Source organism: Sorex fumeus, unplaced genomic scaffold (assembly GCF_029834395.1).
Source record: "Sorex fumeus unplaced genomic scaffold, SorFum_2.1 ptg000058l, whole genome shotgun sequence".
Lineage (NCBI taxonomy): Eukaryota > Metazoa > Chordata > Mammalia > Eulipotyphla > Soricidae > Sorex > Sorex fumeus.
This window is the reverse complement of record NW_026606115.1, coordinates 12637106-12657127: the sequence shown is the minus strand read 5'-3', so window position 1 is coordinate 12657127 and position 20022 is coordinate 12637106. Positions and strand designations below refer to the sequence as shown.

The window sequence follows — 20022 nt, the reverse complement described above, 5'->3', positions numbered from 1 at the left end:
TAGTAAGGAAAGACCATGTTTTTAGTATTGTTGATGGAAATGTTAATTGATATGGCAATTTTCAGTATACTGAAAACAATATAGAGGTTACTAAAATTTAAAGTAAACCTAACAAGTGATCCAGCAACTATGTTTGTGGGTATACATACAAAGGTAATGATATCACTATCTTGAAGAGGTTTGTACGCCTGATATTATTGATAATATTTATACACAATAGCCAAGTCCTCGAAATGACCAAGTTATCTATTGATGATGACTGGATAAAAAAAAGTGAACTAAAGAGGTAGATCAACAGGATTACTGCATGCTTTGCATGTAAAAGACATGGGTTCAATCTCTAGCACTGCATGATTCTCTGAGCACCACTGGAAAAAATACTCAAGCACAGAGCCACAAGTAGCTCCTGAACACCAACAAATTTTGCCAAAAATAAGAAATAAAGAAAAAGAGTAAAAAGAGAAAGAAATGGGATAGGCATGCACATGTATATGGGGATATTGGCAAATATATATCAAAGGGTATAAACATCCAGTTTGAAGATAAATAATGTACAGTGTGACCATAATTAACAATATAGCGTTGTATATTTGAAAGTCACCAAGAGATCATATCTTAAAAGTCCTCAGCAAAAACATCAATTATGTGATGATCAAAACATTGATGAATTTTTGGTTGAATAAGTGGAAGTTTCAAAATGAAAAATTACTCAGTGACACAGAATTATAAATAAAAGAACCAGAATAAATAAGTTAACTCCTAATATGTATTTTTCAGTGTATTCCCTTATTTTCTATCTAAATACATTTATATTCTACTTCTAAAATCTCTTCTTTTGATAGAAATCTGCTGACCTACCTAGAAAACACATTTTGTTTCCTCTTACAATTACAAAATGAAGTGAGTCAGAAAGAAAAAAGATAAACACCAGATGATCTCACTAATATGCAGGGTACAAAGAAACAAAACAAAGTATTAGACAATCCCTAATGGAAACAACTCCAATATATAGTCAACAACAGTGATCGGTAGGTGCTAAGGTGGTGGTAGGTAAGTGATTTAGGAAAATTGTGGAAGTATCCTGGCACTCTGGTGTAGTAGCTCTGCAAGTATAAAATGATAATATTTGTGCTAATGTTATATACCAACTATTATAGTCTGCTATAATATTGAACTTGTAAAGGAAACTTCATACCGTTGGGCAGGGCAGATGGTAAAAAGTTTGTCACAGGAATTTATGGAACCTAAATAATTTATGGCATCTAAATTTATGTGCTGACTTCGAAACTCTGTGCTCACCCTGAGAGACCCTGGAATTTGTGGGTGGCCATCTATGCAGGTTCTCTGATAAGTAACAGAAAAGTGACTTGACCCTCAAGTATAAAATAAAACATTTTCTTCATTTCAATATATGACTGTAGACATATTTTGCTCACTTTATATCTCATTAAGATGTGGGGTAATGTTCTGTTTTACGACAGATTGCAGTTAATCTGGCATGCTATTAATTGACATACTGAAGTGCAGTTTTAGGGTATACATATAATTGTAGTCTTTGAGTCATTTGTCAAGGGTTGGAGACCTTGGCACACTACAGTGGATTTTGAATAAACTTCATGTTCTACTCTCCTATATTTGGTCTTGGCAGCTCTCATTTTCAGGCAAACTCAGGAGAAACATGGTTGTGGATATATATCATATAAATAACCAAAAATTAAAATTAATTATGAAGTTAAAATTTTATAAAAGGACAGTGTAAGGGGTCTTGGGTACTTAACTGATAGTGAAGGTATGCATTGAAACCAAAATGTTAACACTATTGTTGCCATGCTGCTAAAACTACGATAAAAATTAAAACTATATAAGCAGTCCCTTACTACTTAAAATTTTTCTTACCAAAAATATGACCCATATGTCTCCTGTTGCATCATAAACCCATTTCTTTTTGGTCTGTGCATAGTACAAATAGATCACAGATGCTTACTATCACCAATAATATTTAGGAAATTAGGACAAAAAGTGTAGCTTTTTTAGATTAAATCATTCTGATGTGTGAAACCAAATGTGAGAAATACTATCTCTGAAGGAAGGAAAGACTCAGGGATTTTCATTTTGTATCTTTGTGCTAGAGAAAAAACTTATAGTAACAGACGAACCCATGGGTATTTATTAACAGTAGCTAAACTTATAAATTTTCTAACATATAAACAAGGAGTCAGAAATCTTTTGTTAGTATTCTATTTCAAAAATGAAAAGGAGAACATTGTAAAATAAACTGAGGTTTATATTTTCATTGGCATAAAAAATTCTGAGCTGGAACTAGAATGCTATATCCTATAGTTTTTTCTTTTCTGGTTTAGAGTAATAAACACAATTTATTTAAATATCAAAATGAGTAAAAATAGATTCAGTGATGGATTCTAGTTAAGTGTCTCTCAAAATGGATAGCTGTTACTCATATATCCCAGTCAAGAAATGTTACTTTCTGAGAATCTTGTCTTTGGCAGTGGAAAGAAGAGAGGAATGTGTATGTAGTAAAGTGAAAGATATGGTCCTCCTTATCTTGAGAACAAGATCAATTTAGTCTATCCCAGAGATTAATGAGAGCATGGTATAGCAAAAATGTGTTCAGATCCCCAAACTCTCCTTTCAAAGGCAAGGCAAGAAAATAAATCCAGAGATTTAACAAGTAAAACAAATCCCCTTATACACTGCTAGAACATCCCTAGAGATTACTGACAATGGACTAAGAACCCAAGATGAGTTTCCTGTGAAAGACTTAATTCAGTCTAACGTCTGAGAAGGGTAATGTTAAATAATTGAGGCAGACATTCATTGAGCCTCCAGAATTGCCAATGTGCTCCATGCCAATGTGACTACTGAAACCAAAGTAGCCACCCCTATAATACAAAGATACTCACGGCAATAAGCTGGTAGGAGTTGTTCATCATGGCGATCAGCATGTTAAGCAGCACTACCAGGGAGATGACATTGTATGTCCCAAACATGGTAGCTCCCACAAACTCTGTAAACTCGTGCCTGGCTTTCACATTGGTGACATAGAGATTTAAAAGGCCAAATACAGACCAGAAGAGTGACTGAAGGGTTTCAAAGAGCCTAAGAGAGATGAAAGACCAGGTTAGTTCATTGTCTCCTAGACAATTTAAGAACAAGAGAGAACATGTTAGATGATCTTAATGAAGGAGCTGCCAGATTTGCACTTAAGACATAGATTGATGATTTTTACATATTTCAGTCTCTTAAAACAAACTAGTTAGGTAAATTTATTCCATTTTTTGTGTGTCTTATGTTTTGTCCTGTCACCTGGAATATCTTTCCCTTTTCTCAAGTCAAAAATAGCCTGTATTTCTCTAATACCTATTTCAAAGTCTCCATGTTTCACCATATCTTCTCTTTATCTTCAGGATTTGTGACTTACAGTAAATACAGTGGTTAAGAATATGGTTGATGGGTTATACTACATTGAGTTAAAATCTCAGCTCTGCAACTTGCTAGGTGAGTGGATGTGAGAAAGTGAACTTTTCTGATACCTTTATGCTTTCACAGAGCCCATAATGGTGAATGCTAAACTTCTAGAGGGACATAAGGACTCTTGAATAAACATCATTCTTAGATTACTTGTAATGAGGTATTTATTTAAAATTATTGATAACTTATCACATAAACATATTAAATATTTTATAAACATTATGATCCTGATTAAAACTTTATTGTTACTGCTGAAATGGAATGATTTGTCCCACAGTGTCAGTGCGGAACCAGAGTTCAAATCCAGGTATATCTTAGCACCTCAAGCTACCGCATTATATTATATCTCATAACTTCACAAATTAATATTTATTCTTTTTGTCTCATATCCAAATATATGACTTTTCAATAAAGTTTTTTTTAACTTTTATTGAGATTCTGTGGTTTTACAATACTATTAACAATGGTTTCTCATGCATCACCAGTGTACCCATCTCCCTTCCCAAGGATCTCAATCTCTCTCAATCCCCCTTTCCAACTCAATTGTGTGAATCCATTTTCTAATTACATTGCCTTTGTACCTTTGTTGCTATCTTGCGGTATATCTTTGACTCCCACATATGACAGTGATCACTCTGTATCTGTCTTTTTCCTATTGACTGACTTCATTCAGTATGATATCCTCTACCTCATCCCTGTTGCTATAAATTGCATGATTTTTAAAAAAATTCTTAGAACTGTATAGTATTCTAGAGTGCCTATCCCCAAACACAAAAATATTAATTTGAAAGTATACATACACACACCTATGTTCATCACTGCACTTAGTAAAATAGCCAAGATAAGAAAACAAAGGTAAATGGATCAATGATATGTTTTTGATACCAAGAGTTTCTTTTGACTCATGTTAAAAAATCTGTGCGTACAATAAAATGTAGCCAGATTGTGGGTATTATAAGTCAACCTTTTCTCAAGCATATGGAAGAGGTTACAGAACATGCCAAAAGACAAATTAATATCAATGCACTTTAGCTCAATGAGAATTGTGTCAAATCCAATGTAGTTTGAAATAATTAGTGATTTGTCTTAGGCTCATTTAAGGAGATGGTAAAAGTTATAAATATTCCCTTATCCTGTGAATAGTCTTCTCCTAGACCTTTGTTTGCTTTAATATCATTGAGCTATCAACTCAAATGTTACTTCCTGAGAGAGGTTTTACCTTGTCATTTACTTTATCTACAGTAGTTGCACTGACTATTCTTTTGCCTATTATATTGTTTAATTATTTCTGTAACCCTTGAACTTCCATAAAGTTATGTTAAAATAATGTTTTGTTTAAATGTTTATTTGCTGGTCACCTGGACACCACCAGGAGTGATCCTTGAGTACAGATCCAGAGTAAGCCTAAGAATTTCTGGCTTTGATGCTCCCCCTAAATGTATATTTTCTGTTCTTCACCCCTAGAATGTAAGCACAGTGAAAGCTGAAATATACAACTAATATTTTCCTGGTGTACAATAGTCATTTTGTAATATTTGTCAAATAAATAGATGTCAATTATTTTTTATCACTTTTTTGTTGCTATTTGCATTGGTTTTTGTGGCGGACCTACGGTGATGCTCAGGTTGTTCTTCTGACTGTACTACAGAAACCATGCAGTGAAAGTGACTGAACCTTGGCCTCGAGTATGCAAAACATGAGCTCCATCCCATGGAACTATCTCTCTCTACCCCTATTCCTATTATCATTAGAGTAAATGTAGAAAATTCCAGTTCCACTGACAGTTGTATAAGTAGACTTCTCAGAAGAGGTTAACTCATTTTAATGAACGCTGTACTCTGCACTGACTTCTCAGGGGCCCTCCTTCAAAGTTGCCTGGATAACCAGCACATAGTCCTGTAAACCTGTTAAGTAATTCTTCTCTGATAATGATATTTAACTTTCACAGTCCTCCTGGTGTCAAGTTTCTTGTAAACTCACCTAGATGCAACACATGCATTTCTTAACTGATGAAAGTGTCAGGTGATGAATGATTTTAAAATTTATATTAAGAGGAGAATTTGGAATGAATTATTTCCCACCCCCCTGACTAGCATGTCGCTCGCGGTTTAATGGGCCACTGGCAAGGAGGGCTAGTGGCCCTAGTTAGGCGCGAGCCCTTGCTCTGCGCTGCTGACTGACCCCTGGGGCCACGTGCAAGCTCCCTGGGGGCTCTAAAGACAGCGCAGAAGAGATTAAAGTTTAGAGACAAGGACACATAAACTTGGAGTCAGTCTCATCATAGGATCTAAATTTCTAGCAGACTAAGTATAATTCAGGCAATACAGTGCATTGCAGAGTCAGGTGGAGCGTTGAAAATTGGGAAAGACATGGTATTCAAGATTCTAACTTCGCCAAGAGAACAGGAAATAGAATTAACGGAATAGAAAGGACACAGGAGAAACAAGAGACACCATTGAGTACTTCATAGGTTGTGCTTTGATAACCCAAATAAAACTGAACTGTGACCATCTTTTGGACCCCATTTTTTTTACATTCTTATAGCAGTCCTATAGTGCTTTGCTTTCTCATTTTGCTATACCTTTGATAAGCTTATATCTTTGCATGGAATGTTCCAAAATTTTAGGTTAATTCGTCCCAAAGTTAGTGATACTTACCAACAGGAGGACACTGAACCATCGTCGGGGCAGTAGGAGCCTCCAATGCAACTGCAAAACACTTTCTGCTTGCTTAAAGAAGATTTATTTCTAGGGGGTAACTGAATGGTTTTTTTTCTGAAAGGGGCGTGATATGCCAAATAAGTTTGGGAATGTATACTCTGCTCTCTAGTTCCTGATCGTCTCTTTTCTTACACAAGTCTTACTTGACCCATCTTGTTCAGCTGAAGTTCAGTTTCATGTAGAAGCTTACCCTGACAACATTTCTTACAATGTGGGAACATATTTTACTTCTCTTCTGTTTTACTTATTATGAAAGCACATAAACCACCATAGAGAAAGTAAAGGAAACTGGTTAACAGCACAACTTTAGTTTCCTCTGATTATTTGGAAAAGTTACGTAAACTGCTTAAACTTTATAACATTTTCATTGATAGAATAAATACTAACCAATAACATTTTATTATACTCTAGTATGTGTTAAATTATTTGTATTTACTATTTAATGTGTATTGTAATATTTGTTTCACAAAAATTCTATAAAGTAGAAAGTAGCTAATATCCTATCTTTTCAGATGAAAACCTGGGGTGAACAATGGTAATATGGGTATGTCCCGGCACAGCTAGCATTTGTACTCAATTTTTACATCTTCAGAACCCACGCACAATTAACCAACCTTATGCTAGTACATACATGCACCAAGCACAGTGCTTTGCAGGTAGTAAACATTAATAACAATAGTTGCTTACTTGAGTTCTCTATTAAATCATAAATATTTTGGAAATAAAGCCCATCCACGGGATGTCAAAAGACCACGTGGCCGCCCACCTACCAGATGGTCAGACTTCTTCGTCAAGATCATGAACGATCGGTTTGAGGCCCTTCATGTTCCCGGAGCAAACAGATGCCATTGGGCTACACTAGCACGCGACAGGGACAAATGGAGACGTTACTGGCGCCCGCTCGATCAAATCGACGACTAACGGGAAGTTAAGTGATTAAGTGAAAGCCCATCTCATTTAGTATCCTCATCTGCTATATAAAATTGCTTAATAAATATTGAATAAATATATGTATAAAAGAAAACAATCTTAGAACCAAGGGAAATACAAATGAGAGGTAGGTCAGTATTAATAGTAACCGTAATGCTATGAACTATAATTAAGGAGACAAGTTGGAGACCACCAAAAATAGCCTTTAAACTTGGTCAAAATAAAAGGAGCTTCCTATGGGGTCCAAGTTTGGGTGAATAAAATGGGGTAATATAGATATTACCACACAATGATAAGTCATAAATAAATGGTGGTTGTCTATAGGGAGTAAAAATTCAGGTCATGACTCACATTTAGTTTAACTAGTATTAATAATTATAGCTGTAGTCCGACATTTCCACACTCACAGTCGAAGTTGGCCAGCATTTGTGCCTCTTGGGTGATGTTTGGTGTTATTAGAACAATGTCATCAAGCTAAGTAGAGGTGGTGTAGTTGCCAACCATCTATCTTCACTCCCATTCCTTCCCATTCCAGTCGTCACATGACATTCTCGAGGGTGGCACTGAAGAGTTTCGGTGAAACCCAGCCATACTCCTCTCTTGACATCAATGATCCCCTCCCTGTAGAATGGTGAGATCCTGGTAGTGAATCCACAATACAGCTCAAGGAGGATCCTGATGTATTGAGTTTGAATGCCCTATTTGGCCAGGGCTTTGATGACTGCTTCAGTCTCAACCGAATCAAAGGCCTTCTTTAAATCAATAAACGTTAGGCAGAGTGGCATCTTGAACTCCTGAAAAACCTCAATGAGCTTGTTTATTGTGTGGATTTGGTTGATTGTGCTGAATCCTTTTAGAAACTGGCTTGCTCGCATGGTTGTTCTTCATCCAGTGTTCTGCCAATCCTATTCAGGATGACTCGAGTGAACAGCTTGTAGACGACAGACAACAGGAAGATCAGGGGATAGTTGCCAATGTCGTGGATGTCTCCCTTCTTGTACAGTAGTACAGTCCTGCTGGTTTTGCATTGGGACGAAACCTTGCATTCAGACAGGTAGCATGTGAAGAGCCAAGCCAGTGTATTGATGAGTAATGATGCCAGGTTCTTCAGGTGTTCAGGTCTGACCTTGTATGGCCAGGTGCTGTTTGCTTCTTTAATGACAAAATGGTGTGTCAGATTTCAGAAGGGAGAACGTTGGGAATCACATATCCAAACTACGGAATTTGGTATGTGGGCAGGTGGACATGGCTATTGAAGAGATCCGAGTAGAAGTCATGAATAATCTTCTTCATTGCCCTTCTGGAAGATGTGACAGATCCATCAGGACATCAGAGGGCAGTCATCTTGGTCTTGCAGTTAGCAAAGGACAGGCGGGCATTGTGAATGCTTTTCCCGGCTTCTGCCGCATCTGCCAGCACTGCTGCTCTTCTCCCTTTGAGGTCTTCATTTATAACTTCTCTGCACTGCTTTGCGAGCTCGGATGTTCGCTTGTGGTTGCCTGAGGCTTGTGCCAAACCACTTTGGCAAATGAGCTCCAGGGTTTTCGAAGACAGGCGTCTTTATGTGGCTATCACTCTCTCGATGTTCTTCACACAATCATGGAGGTGCTGGACCAGTCGATCATATTTCTTGTCAGTGTTGTCAATGATGACATGTTGACGCAATAGTGCCAAAGAGCTACAGCTGAATCTTATGGGAAGACAATGTTTATGGGAAACGGTCTTGTTCCTGATGCTCCATTCGCTCTCAATAGGATAAACATCTCCGAATGCAGCAGATATGTGTACCTAGGTCGAGAAGTCAACATGACGAATGACCTGGCACCTGAGTTGCGCAGGAGGAAGAGAGCGGCTTGGAACACCTTCAAGAGCGTCGAAGAAATAGCTAAGAGGACTAAGAACCTTCAGCTCCGGGCACACCTCTTTGATTCCACTGTTCTTCCTGCATTAACATTCGCCTCAGAGACCTGGGTCCTACGAAAACAGGATGAGAACACTACTTGGGTCTCACAAAGAGGAATCAAAAGAGCTGTGCTTGGAATATCATGCTTCACTCAGATGAGAGAAAGAATCCGGAATTCTGACCTCCATCGACGATCAAGAATCAGGGATGCTGTCTTGTTTGCCAAGGCATCGAAAATCAGATGGGCTGGACATGTAATGAGACTTGGAGATGACTGCTGGACTAGAGCCATTACCGACTGGATTCCACAGGATGTTAAAAGATCACAGGGCCGCCCACCTATGAGATGGTCAGACTTCTTCGCCAAGACCCTGAACGATCGGTTTGAGGCTCTTCATGTTTCTAGAATGAGCAGACACCATTGGGCTACACTAGCACGCAACAGGGATTAATGGAGATGTTACTGGTGCCTACTCGAGCAAATCAATGAGTAATGGGGTGTCAAGTGTCAATGTCAATAATTATAGACATTTTATGTAACAAGTTTTATAAACCTTTATAAAACAAATATTTTAAAAAATCCGGTGCTCCTGGATAAAATATGACTAGGAATTGGATGCTAAGATTGAAATCCTGAGTGCCACGAAGTCTTTGTGACCGGGTCAGCCTATTTAGCCACTTATATCCGGATTTATCCTTTTCTAAATTCATAACATAGTTGTAGATTTAAATGACTTAATTCATTTAAAGCTGGACCTACAACTCAAGAAGTATGATTTATTTATATTACTTTTATTATTATGCCTATATATAACCTTGATTTCTTTTAAATTATTTATTTACTTATAAATTGCTATGCATTTTCATAAATAGTTGCACAGGGTTGCAGTCATAGTACATACATTTTTACGTGCTTTTAAAAATTGCACATTTTTGGTATGACACTGTTACATATACAGCAACTTCACATATTAATACCTGTTCAGTATTCTCAGTGAATATCAGTTTGTCTAACAGTTTTTATCTATGCTTTGGATGAGGCCAGACAATAGACAGCAAGATTCTTGGATCTTCAGATGACATGGGACTGTTAATATATTGGATGACAAGATAAAGATTTAGAAATATTTCAACAGCCTTGGGTCATAGGATATAACTAAAAGATGGAATTTAATAGGGATAAGTGTAGTACTCTGCTCTTGGACCAAGGCCTTAATGTTGAATGAGGAAACTAGGATACAGTCCAAAGGTTTATGCTGACAACAAGCTCAAAGTGGATCAGAAGTATGATGGTTAGCCAAACTCTTCAGCCACATGTAGAGAACAGAAGGAATGGGTTTCATAGAATTACAGATAGGATTGACATTGGACTTTCACTTAATTGTTTAATATGCACGCTGATTATTTTATGTCTTGGCCCCTCTGTGGTCAGTACAAGGCTTGCTAAGGTGGGACTCTCAGTTTGATGGGTGAGGTTGCCAGCGATCAAAATACAATTTATATATTGATATAGAGATGTTTTGAGAATGCCATGAGAAACCTAAAAGAAGACTGTAATGGAAAATGGGGTTGAAATGGGTAATAAAAAGGTGCATTCTTGTAGTAGTAGTTACTTGGGAGGCTGAGTCAGGAGGATCACTAACACCCATTAATTGTGGTCTGTGATGTGCTGTACTGATACAGAGTCCACACTAATTTTGGTATAATTATGGTGTCCTTCAAAGAGTGGGAGCCAATCAGGTTGTCTGATAAGTGAATCAGCAGGCCCAGGTCAGAAATAGATCACATGGCAGCCCCAATGCTGATCAAGAAAAGGCTTAAAAGGAAAGTAAGGCTTAAGAGTTTATTAGGCCAACCCCAATGCTGTGCTGGTCTTCTTCCTCTTCCAGGTCAGTTAATCCACCAGTATTCGAATCCGGAACTTGGCTTTCTCCCTGAAAGCGCCCCAGGTATCCTCTAGGACCCTGGGTCACCCACCATCCCTGAGCCTCTTCCTGTTGGTACTTCCCCCACCAGGTACCTGTGGGGGCGTGGCTTCTTCAAAGTGGGCGTGGCTTGTGTAGAAGTGGGCGTGGCCTAATTTTAGCCTGGCGGACGCTCACATGGCCGGCTGCAGGTAGTTTAGTCACACCGAGAAATCTATTGTAACATCTCAGTCCCCATACCTACACACCAACATGAAGAAACAATGCAAATCCCCACCACATGGGGAGGATGATGAAAAGAGTCCAGAAGCCTCTGTAGGTGCTACTCACCTAATGTAACCTCACTGACAAAGAATTCAGATATGAAGTCATAAAGATGTTCAATGAATTCAATGAAACAGTTCAACAGATATTCAGTAAAATGAGAGAGACAAACGAGACATTTTGGGAAGAAATGAGAGCAGAAATTGGAAAGCTACGCACAGAAATATCACGAATAAAAGATTCCGTAGATGAAATAAAAAACTCAGTCTCTGCCATCAACAGTATAATGGCCAAGCTGAAGACAGAATCAGGGTCCTGGAAGTTCAGCTGCACCAAGCCAACAGGCAACAACAAACAATGACAAGAGACCTCAAAATAGCTCTAGATCGAATCAGAGTCCTAGGGGATAATTCCAAGAGGAAGAACATTAGAATAATTGGACTACCAGAAGGTCAGGGAAACAATCCCAATGAAAAAAGCCACAGTCGAACAAATCATTGCTGAAAAATTTCCTGAGCTGGACAATGCAACCATTCAGATTCAAGAGCCTGAAGGGTGCCAGCTGAAAGAGACCCTAACAAAAGCACTCCAAGACATACCATAGTTAGAGTGATCGTTGCTGCTGATAGAGACACAATACTGCAAGAAGCAAGGGCAAAGAAGGAAATCAAATACAAAGGAGCACCCCTTAGATTCAAAACAGTTCTATCAGAGGAAACCCTCCAAAGCCAGAAGGCAATGGCAGGATATAGTTAAAAAAAACTCACTGAAATGATCACTTCACCAAAACTACTCTATCTGGCTAAACTCTCACTCAAACTCGAAGGAACAGTACACTATTTTCTAGATAAACAGCAGCTCAGGAACTTCATAGACTCAAAACCAAACCTAAAAGAAGGGCTAAAGGGTCTACTATAAGACAAGATAAAACCTACAAGCACAACAGACCCTTACAGAAAGATGACACAAAACCCCATAACAATAATCTCTCTCAACATCAACGGTCTAAATTCACCAATTAAGAGACACAGAGTGGCAAAATGGACTAAGAGACAGAATCCAACATTCTGCTGCCTATAAGAAACTCATCTAAACAGTCAGAGCAAACACAGACTCAAAGTTAAAGGATAGAAAACAATCCTGCAAGCAAACAACTCCCTCAAAAAAGCTGGAGTGGCCATACTAGTATCTGACAACATAAATTTCAGGTTGAAAAAGATTAGAAGGGGCAGCAAAGGCTATTTTCTATTCATCAAGGGATACGTACAACAGGAAGAAATCACACTCTTAAATGTATACTTAAATGTATACGCACCTAATGAGGGAACAGCTAGATACTTAAAACAACTGCTAACAAATTTTAAGGAAGACATTGCTAGCAACACAATGGTAGTTAGAGATTTCAACATGGCCTTATCACCTCTGGATAGATCAACGAGAACAAAACTCAGAAAGGAAACATTGGATTTGAAGGAAGAAGTAGAAGAAATAGAAGAGAGAGGGCTTATACACCTATACAGGGCTTTACAGCCCCAAAAGAAAGAATACACATTCTTCTCCAGTGCACACGGATCATTTTTCAAAATAGACCATGTGCTAGGACACAAAACATACCTCAATAGAATGAGGAAGATAGAAATAATATAAACAATCTTTTCAGACGATGATGCACTGAGAATAGAAGTGAATCACAAACAGACACGGAGAACCAAATCAAGCACCTGGAAATTAAACAACTCTATGTTGAACAACGAGTGGATCAGGAAGTAAGTCAAGAACGAAATCAAAAGATACCTGGAAGCAAATAAAATGAAGACACGAGCTACCAGGACCTCTGGGATGCAGCTAAAGCCATGTTAAGGGGAAAATTTATAGCTCTGCAATCATTTCTCAGGAAGTACGAAAGGGCCCACATAAAAAACTTGACCTCACAGTCAAGATCTTAGAAAAGGCTCAACAAAAGGAGCCCAAATTAGGCAGAAGGAAAGAGATCAACGACATGAAAACCAAAAAAAACAATCCGAAAAATCAGTGAAACCAAGAGCTGGTTCTTGGAGAAAGGAAATAAGATAGATAAACGTCTAGCAAGACTCACAAAGAAAGAGAGAGTGAACCCTAATAAACCGAATCAGAAATGAGAAAGGGTAGTTTTTTTCTGTTGTAGTTTCACAACAGAAACTAAAGAAATTCAAAAGATGATCAGAGACTACTTTGAAAGTCTGTATGCTATGAAACAAGAGAATCTGAAGAAATGGATAAATTCCTGGATTCCTATAATATCCCAAGGCTGAATCCAGAACATCTAGAATATATGAATAGACCTATTAACATCAAGAAAATTGAAACTGTAATGAAAAGTCTTCCCAAAAACAAAAGCCCAGGTCCAGATGGATTGACTAGCGAATTTTTCCAAACATTTAAAGAGGAACTATTGCCAGTTCTTTTCAAGCTTTTCCAGGAAATTAAAGAAAAAGAAACTCTCCAAAACAGTTTCTATGAAGCCCATAACTCTCTAATACCAAAAGGAAAGAAAGATATCACAAGAAAAGAAAACTACAGGCTGATATCCCTGATGAACATGGATGCGAAGATTCGCAACAAAATACTAGCAAATAGAATTCAACAACTCATCAAAAAGATCATACACCATGACCAAGTGGGATTCATCCCCGGGATGCAAGGATGATTTCACATTCGGAAATCAATCAACATAATCCATCATATCAACAAAAGAAAAGATAAAATTCATGTGATCATATCAATAGATGCAGAGAAAGCATTCGAAAAGATCCAACTCCCGTTTATGATGAAAACCCTCGCCAAATTGGGAATAGAGGGGACTTTCCTCAATATATTTAAAGGAATCTACCACAAGCCTACAGAAAGCATCATCCACAATGGGGAAAAACTGAGAGCCTTCCCCCTAGAGATCAGGGACGAGACAAGGATGCCCACTCTCTCCACTGCTGTTCAATATAGTACTGGATGTACTTGCAATGGCAGTTAGGCAAGAAAAAGATATTAAGGGCATTCAGGTAGGAAAGGAAGAATTAAAGCTCTCACTATTCGCAGATGATATGATACTATTCTTAGAGAACCCTAAAACCTCTACCAAGAAACTCCTAGAAACAAAAGCTTTATATAGTAAAGTTGCAGGATATAAAATCAATACCCAAAAGTCCATGAATTTCCTGTATGCAAAAAATTAGAGAACAAAGTGACCTGAAAAAAATCCCATTCACAGTTGTGCCCAGAAAATGAACTACCTAGGAATCAGCTTAACTAAGGAAGTAAAGGACCTGTACAAAGAAAACTACAAAACGCTACTTCAGGAAATAAAAAAGGACACGAGAAACTGGAAAGATATCCCCTGCTCATGGATCAGGAGAATTAACATTGTCAAAATGGCAATATTTCCAAGGATTTATACAAATACAGTGCAATCCCTATAACGATGCCCATAATATTCTTCAAAGAAATGGAGCAAACACTCCGAAATTCATATGGAATAATAGGCCCCTCCCGTTGATCATCGATTTGCTCGAGCGGGCCCAGTAACGTCTCCATTGGAGACTTTGTTGTTACTGTGTCTGGCATATCGAATACATCACGGGGAGCTTGCCAGGCTCTGCCGTGCGGGCGAGATACTCTCGGTAGCTTGCCGGGCTCTCCGAGAGGGGCGGAGAAATCGAACTTGGGTCGGCCATGTTGACTGCGTGCAAGGCAAGTGCCCTACCCGCTGTGCTATCGCTCCAGCCCCATGGAATAATAAGCCCCCATGAATAGCGAAAACAGTTCTTGGTAAAAAGAAAATGGGAGGAATCAACCTCCCTAACTTCAAACTCTACTAAAAGCAGTAGTAATTAAAACAGCATGGTACTGGAACGAAGGCAGAGCTGTAGACCAATAGAACAGGGTTGAATATACTGACATCTCCCCCCAAACATGTGATCACCTAATCTTTGATAAGGGAGCAAGAAAAGTGAAGTGGAGCAAGAAAAGCCTCTTTAACAAATCGTGCTGGCAAAACTGGACAGCTACATGCAAAAAAATGGTATCAAATCTCTGCCTGACACCATAAAAATGGGCTCAGATCTCTGCCTAACACCAAGTACAAAAGTAAGATCAAAATGGATTAAAGACCTCAACCTCAGACTGGAATCCATAAGGTAAATTGAAGACAAAGTTGGCAAAACCCTCCACCACATTGAAGCTAATGGTATTTTCAAAGATGTCACTCCCCTGGCCAAGCAATTGAAAACAGAGATAGACAAATGGGACTATCTTAAACTAAGAAGCTTCTGCACCTCAAAAGAAACAGTGACCAAAATACAAAGACAGACTGCAGAATGGGAAAGGATATTCACCTAATACCCATCCGATGAGGGGTTGATAATCAAGGATATACAAATTACTGTTTGAACTCCACAAGAAGAAAACATTCAACCCCATCAAAATATGGGCCGACAAAATGAACAGAAGCTTTCTCAAAGAAGAAATCCGAATGGCAAAAGGGCAAATGAGAAAATGCTCTACATCATTAATCATCAGGGAGATGCAGATCAAAACAACAATGAGATATCATCTCACACCACAGATGCTGGCCCACATCCAAAAGAACAAAAGCCACCGATATTGGTGCGGATGTGGCGAGAAAGGAACCCTCATTCATTGCTGGTGGGAATACCATCTGGTTCAGCCTGTTTGGAAAACAGTATGGACGATTCTCAAAATCGAGAATCTCAAATTCTCAAATGAGAAATTGAGCTCTCATTTGACTCAGCAATACCACTCCTGGGTATATATCCTAGAGGCAAAAAATTATAGTCGAAGTGATATCTGCACTTGTTTGTTCATTGCAGCACTGTTTACAATAGCTAGAATCTGGAAAAAACCTGAGTGCCAGAGAACAGATGACTGGTTAAAGAAACTTTGGTACATGAACACAATGGAGTACTATATAGCTGTTAGAAAAGATGAAGTCATGAAATTTACATACAAGTGGTTCTACATAGAAAGTGTCATGCTAAGCGAAATGAGTCAGAAGGAAAGGGACAGACATAGAAAGATTGCATTCATCTGGGAAACATAAAGTAACAAAATAGGAGACTAACACCCAAGAGTAGCCGAGATAAGTACCACGAGGTTAACTCCATGGTTTCGAGGCCAGCTGCACATGCTAGGGGAAAAGCCAGTACAGATAGAGAAGGGAGCACCAAATATAGGGTGTTAGGATACTTCCAGGATGGCAGATGCATGAGGAAAGTAGACTATAGACTAAACATGATTGTCACCCATTGCCTCTTTTGCAAACCAGAGCACCCAAACGGAGAGAGAGAACAAAAGGAAATGCCCTGCCACAGAGGCAGGTTGGGATGGGGGAATGGGGGGTGGGAGGGATACTGGGATCAGTGGTGGTGGAAAAGGGCATTGGTGGAGGGATGGGTACTCGATTATTGTATAATTGAAACCCAAGCACAAAAATTTGTAAGTCTACAACTGTACCTCTTGGTGTTTCACTAATAAATTTTTTTTTCAAAAAAGAGTGTATTAGGCCGATTCTCAAAAAACTAGAAATTGAGCTCCCATTTGACCCAGCAATTCCACTCCTGGGAATATACCCCGGAGAGTCAAAAAAGTATAGTTGAAGCGACATCTGCAGTTGTCTGTTCATTGCAGCACTGTTTACAATAGCTAGAATCTGGAAAAAACCTGAGTGCCCAAGAACAGATGACTGGTTAAAGAAGCTAGGTACATCTACACAATGGAATACTATGTAGCTGTCAGAAAGGATTAAGTCATGAAATTTAAATACAAGTGGTACTACATGGAAAGTATCATGCTAAGTGAAATGAGTCAGAAAGAGAGGGATAGACATAGAAAGATTGCATTCATCTGGGGAACATAAAGTAACAAAATAGGAGACTAACACCCAAGAATAGCCGAGATAAGTACCAGAAGGATTACTCCATGTCTTTGAGGACAGCCACACACGCTACAGGAAAAGGCAGCTCAGATAGAGAAGGGAGCACCAAATAAAGGGTGTTGGGAGGTTCCTCTCAGGGTGTGAAATGCGTGATGAGAGTAGACTATAGTCCGAACAAGAATGCCACTCAATGTCTCTTTTGCAAACCACAGCACTCAAAAGGAGAGAGATAACAAAAGGAAATGCCCTGCCACTGTGCTAGGGTGGGATGGGGGGAAGGGGGGTGGGAGGGATACTGGGACTGGTGGTGGTGGAGAATGGGCACTAGTGGAGTGATGGGTATTAGATCAATGTATAACTGAAACCCAAGCACAAAACTTTGTAAGTCTACAACTGTACCTCATGGTGTTTCACTAATAAAAATTTAAGGGAAAAAAAAGAGTATATTAGGCCAATCGGGGACAAATGTGAATTTCAAGCAAAGGAATATGTATGTGATATGTAAAAGTATATAGGACTAAGATATTCATCTATAGTTACAAGAGGAAAATTTTGATTATGGAGGAAGGGAATGAGAGGCTGAACAGCAAGGGAGGGATCGGGATTATAAAGGTTCTGAATGCTATGGGCAAGTGGCTGAATATTTCACTGAAGATGACTCAGATACCTGATGCTCATGAAACCAGAAGGTGTCAGGATGGAAATGGTATTTCATAAGAAACTTTTAAGTGAAAGATGAGAAATTGTTTAGAAGGGAGATAAGACTGGAAACTGGGAGACCAATTTTGCTTTCAGTCATTCTAGGGTGAGATAACTTAGACATGAACTGATTTGTGTGTGAGATGAATTCAAATGTATAAAATATATATAGTAGATCTCTGTGTTAAGATGCAGTGTTTTAGATAATGGGTTCTGGAGAGTGTCAAATGACTCTGGATTATGTGGATGTCATTTTTTAAGATAACAATCTAAAGTGGATGGAAATAGGTTATAAATAGGTTTATAAATAGGACTATGGAGATAGAAATTTACAGTAGAAATTTTGCAGTGTGGTTGGAAAATAGAGACGGGGCAAGACATTATAAGGGGACAGCGGACCAACAAGTTACTTCTTGTCAATTTTGTCTCCTTTTCATCACAAATGATATGCCTCAGAATGATGATGCTTTCTAATACAGCTGAAGACAGGTTCAATGAGCTTGAAGATGAGCAACAGAAACCGCATAGGAAACAACAAACAATGGGAAAAGACCTCAAAATAGCTCTAAGGAGAATCACAGACTAGGGGATGATGCCAAGAGGAACAATATTAGAATCATTGCAGTACCAGAAGGACATGGAGGCAACCCCAATGAAAAAGCCACAGTCAAAGAAATACTATCTGAAAAGTTACCAGAGTTAAAGAATGAAGACATCCAGATCCAAGGAGCCAGAAGGGTGGCAGCTAAAAGAGACTCAAATAAAAACACTCCAAGGCATATCATAGTGAGAATGATCGATGATGTGGATAGACACACAATAATGCAAGCAGAAAGGTCAAAGAAGGAAATCACATACAAAGGAGTACCCCTTGATTTACTGCAGACCTATTAGAGGAAACCTTCCAAACCCGGAGACAATGGTGGGATATAGTGAAAAAACTCAATGAAATGAACGCCAAACCAAGAATACTTTATCCAGGTAAACTATCACTCAAAGTCGATGGAACGATACACCATTTTGTAGATAAACAACAGCTCAGGAACTTCATATACTCAAAACCAAATCTAAAATAAGGACTAAAGGGGCTTCTGTAAGATAAGAAGGAAAACACTTAGAAACACAACCAACCCCTACAGAAAGATCGTACAAAACCCCATGACAAAAATCTCTCTCAATGCCATGGTCCAAATGCACCAATCAAGAGACACAGAGTGCAAAATGGATCCAGAAACTGAAACCAACATTCTGCTGTCTACAAGAAAATCATCTGAACTGTCAGAACAAACACAGACTCAAATTTAAAGGATGGAAAACACTCCTGCAAGCAAACAGCTCTTTCAAAAATGCTGGGGTGGCCACACCTGTATCTGACAACATAAATTTCAGGTTGAAAAAGATTAGAAGGAACAGCAAAGGCCATTTTCTATTTATCATGGGACACTTAAAACAGGAAGAAACCACACTCTTTAATGTATATGCACCTAATGAGGGAACAGCTAGATACTTAAAACAACTGCTAACAGATTTTAAGGAGGACATTGCTAGCAACAAAATAGTAGTTGGAGACTTCAACATCGCCTTATCACTTCTGGATAGATCAACAAGAACAAAACTCAGCAAGGAAACATTGGCTTTGAAGGAAGAAATAGAAGAGAGAGGGCTGATAGACCTATAAGGGCTTTACACCCACACAATAAAGAATCCACATTCTTCTCAAGTGCACAAGGAACATTTTTGAAAAGAGACCATATGGTAAGCCACAAAACATACCTCAATAGAATCAGGAAGATAGAAATAGTATCAACAATCTTTTCAGACCATGATGTGCTTAAGATAGAAGTAAATCACACAAAGACACCGAGAAACAAATCAAACACCTGGAAATTAAACAACTCATTGTTAAATAATGAGTGTGTCAGAATGGAAGTCAAGGTCGAAATCAAAAGATACCTGGAAACAAATGAGAATGAAGACACGAGCTACCAGAACTTATGGGGCGCAGATAAAGCCATGCTAAGAGGAAAATTTATAGCGTTGCAAGCATTCCTAAGAAAAGAAGAAAGGGCCTACATAGATAACCTAACCACACAGCTCAAGATCTTAGAAAAAGACCTACAAAAGGAACGCAATTTTGACCAAAGGAAAGAAATAATAAAACTTAGA

General features: G+C 38.5%; 1 protein-coding gene and 1 non-coding gene across 2 annotated transcripts in view; both read right to left on the bottom strand.

Annotated features, from left to right (window-relative positions):
- The window catches only part of TRPC5 (transient receptor potential cation channel subfamily C member 5), a 208719-nt gene that overhangs the window by 35157 nt on the left and 153540 nt on the right, over positions 1-20022 (bottom strand). Inside the window, exon 6 of the mRNA XM_056125792.1 lies at positions 2922-3117. Within this exon, the coding sequence (XP_055981767.1) occupies positions 2922-3117 (196 nt within the window). The remainder of the gene's footprint in view (positions 1-2921; positions 3118-20022) is intronic.
- LOC130034317 (small nucleolar RNA SNORA76) lies at positions 5582-5715 on the bottom strand. Its single transcript, XR_008794088.1, has one exon. It is a non-coding gene; the product is annotated as a small nucleolar RNA SNORA76 (small nucleolar RNA).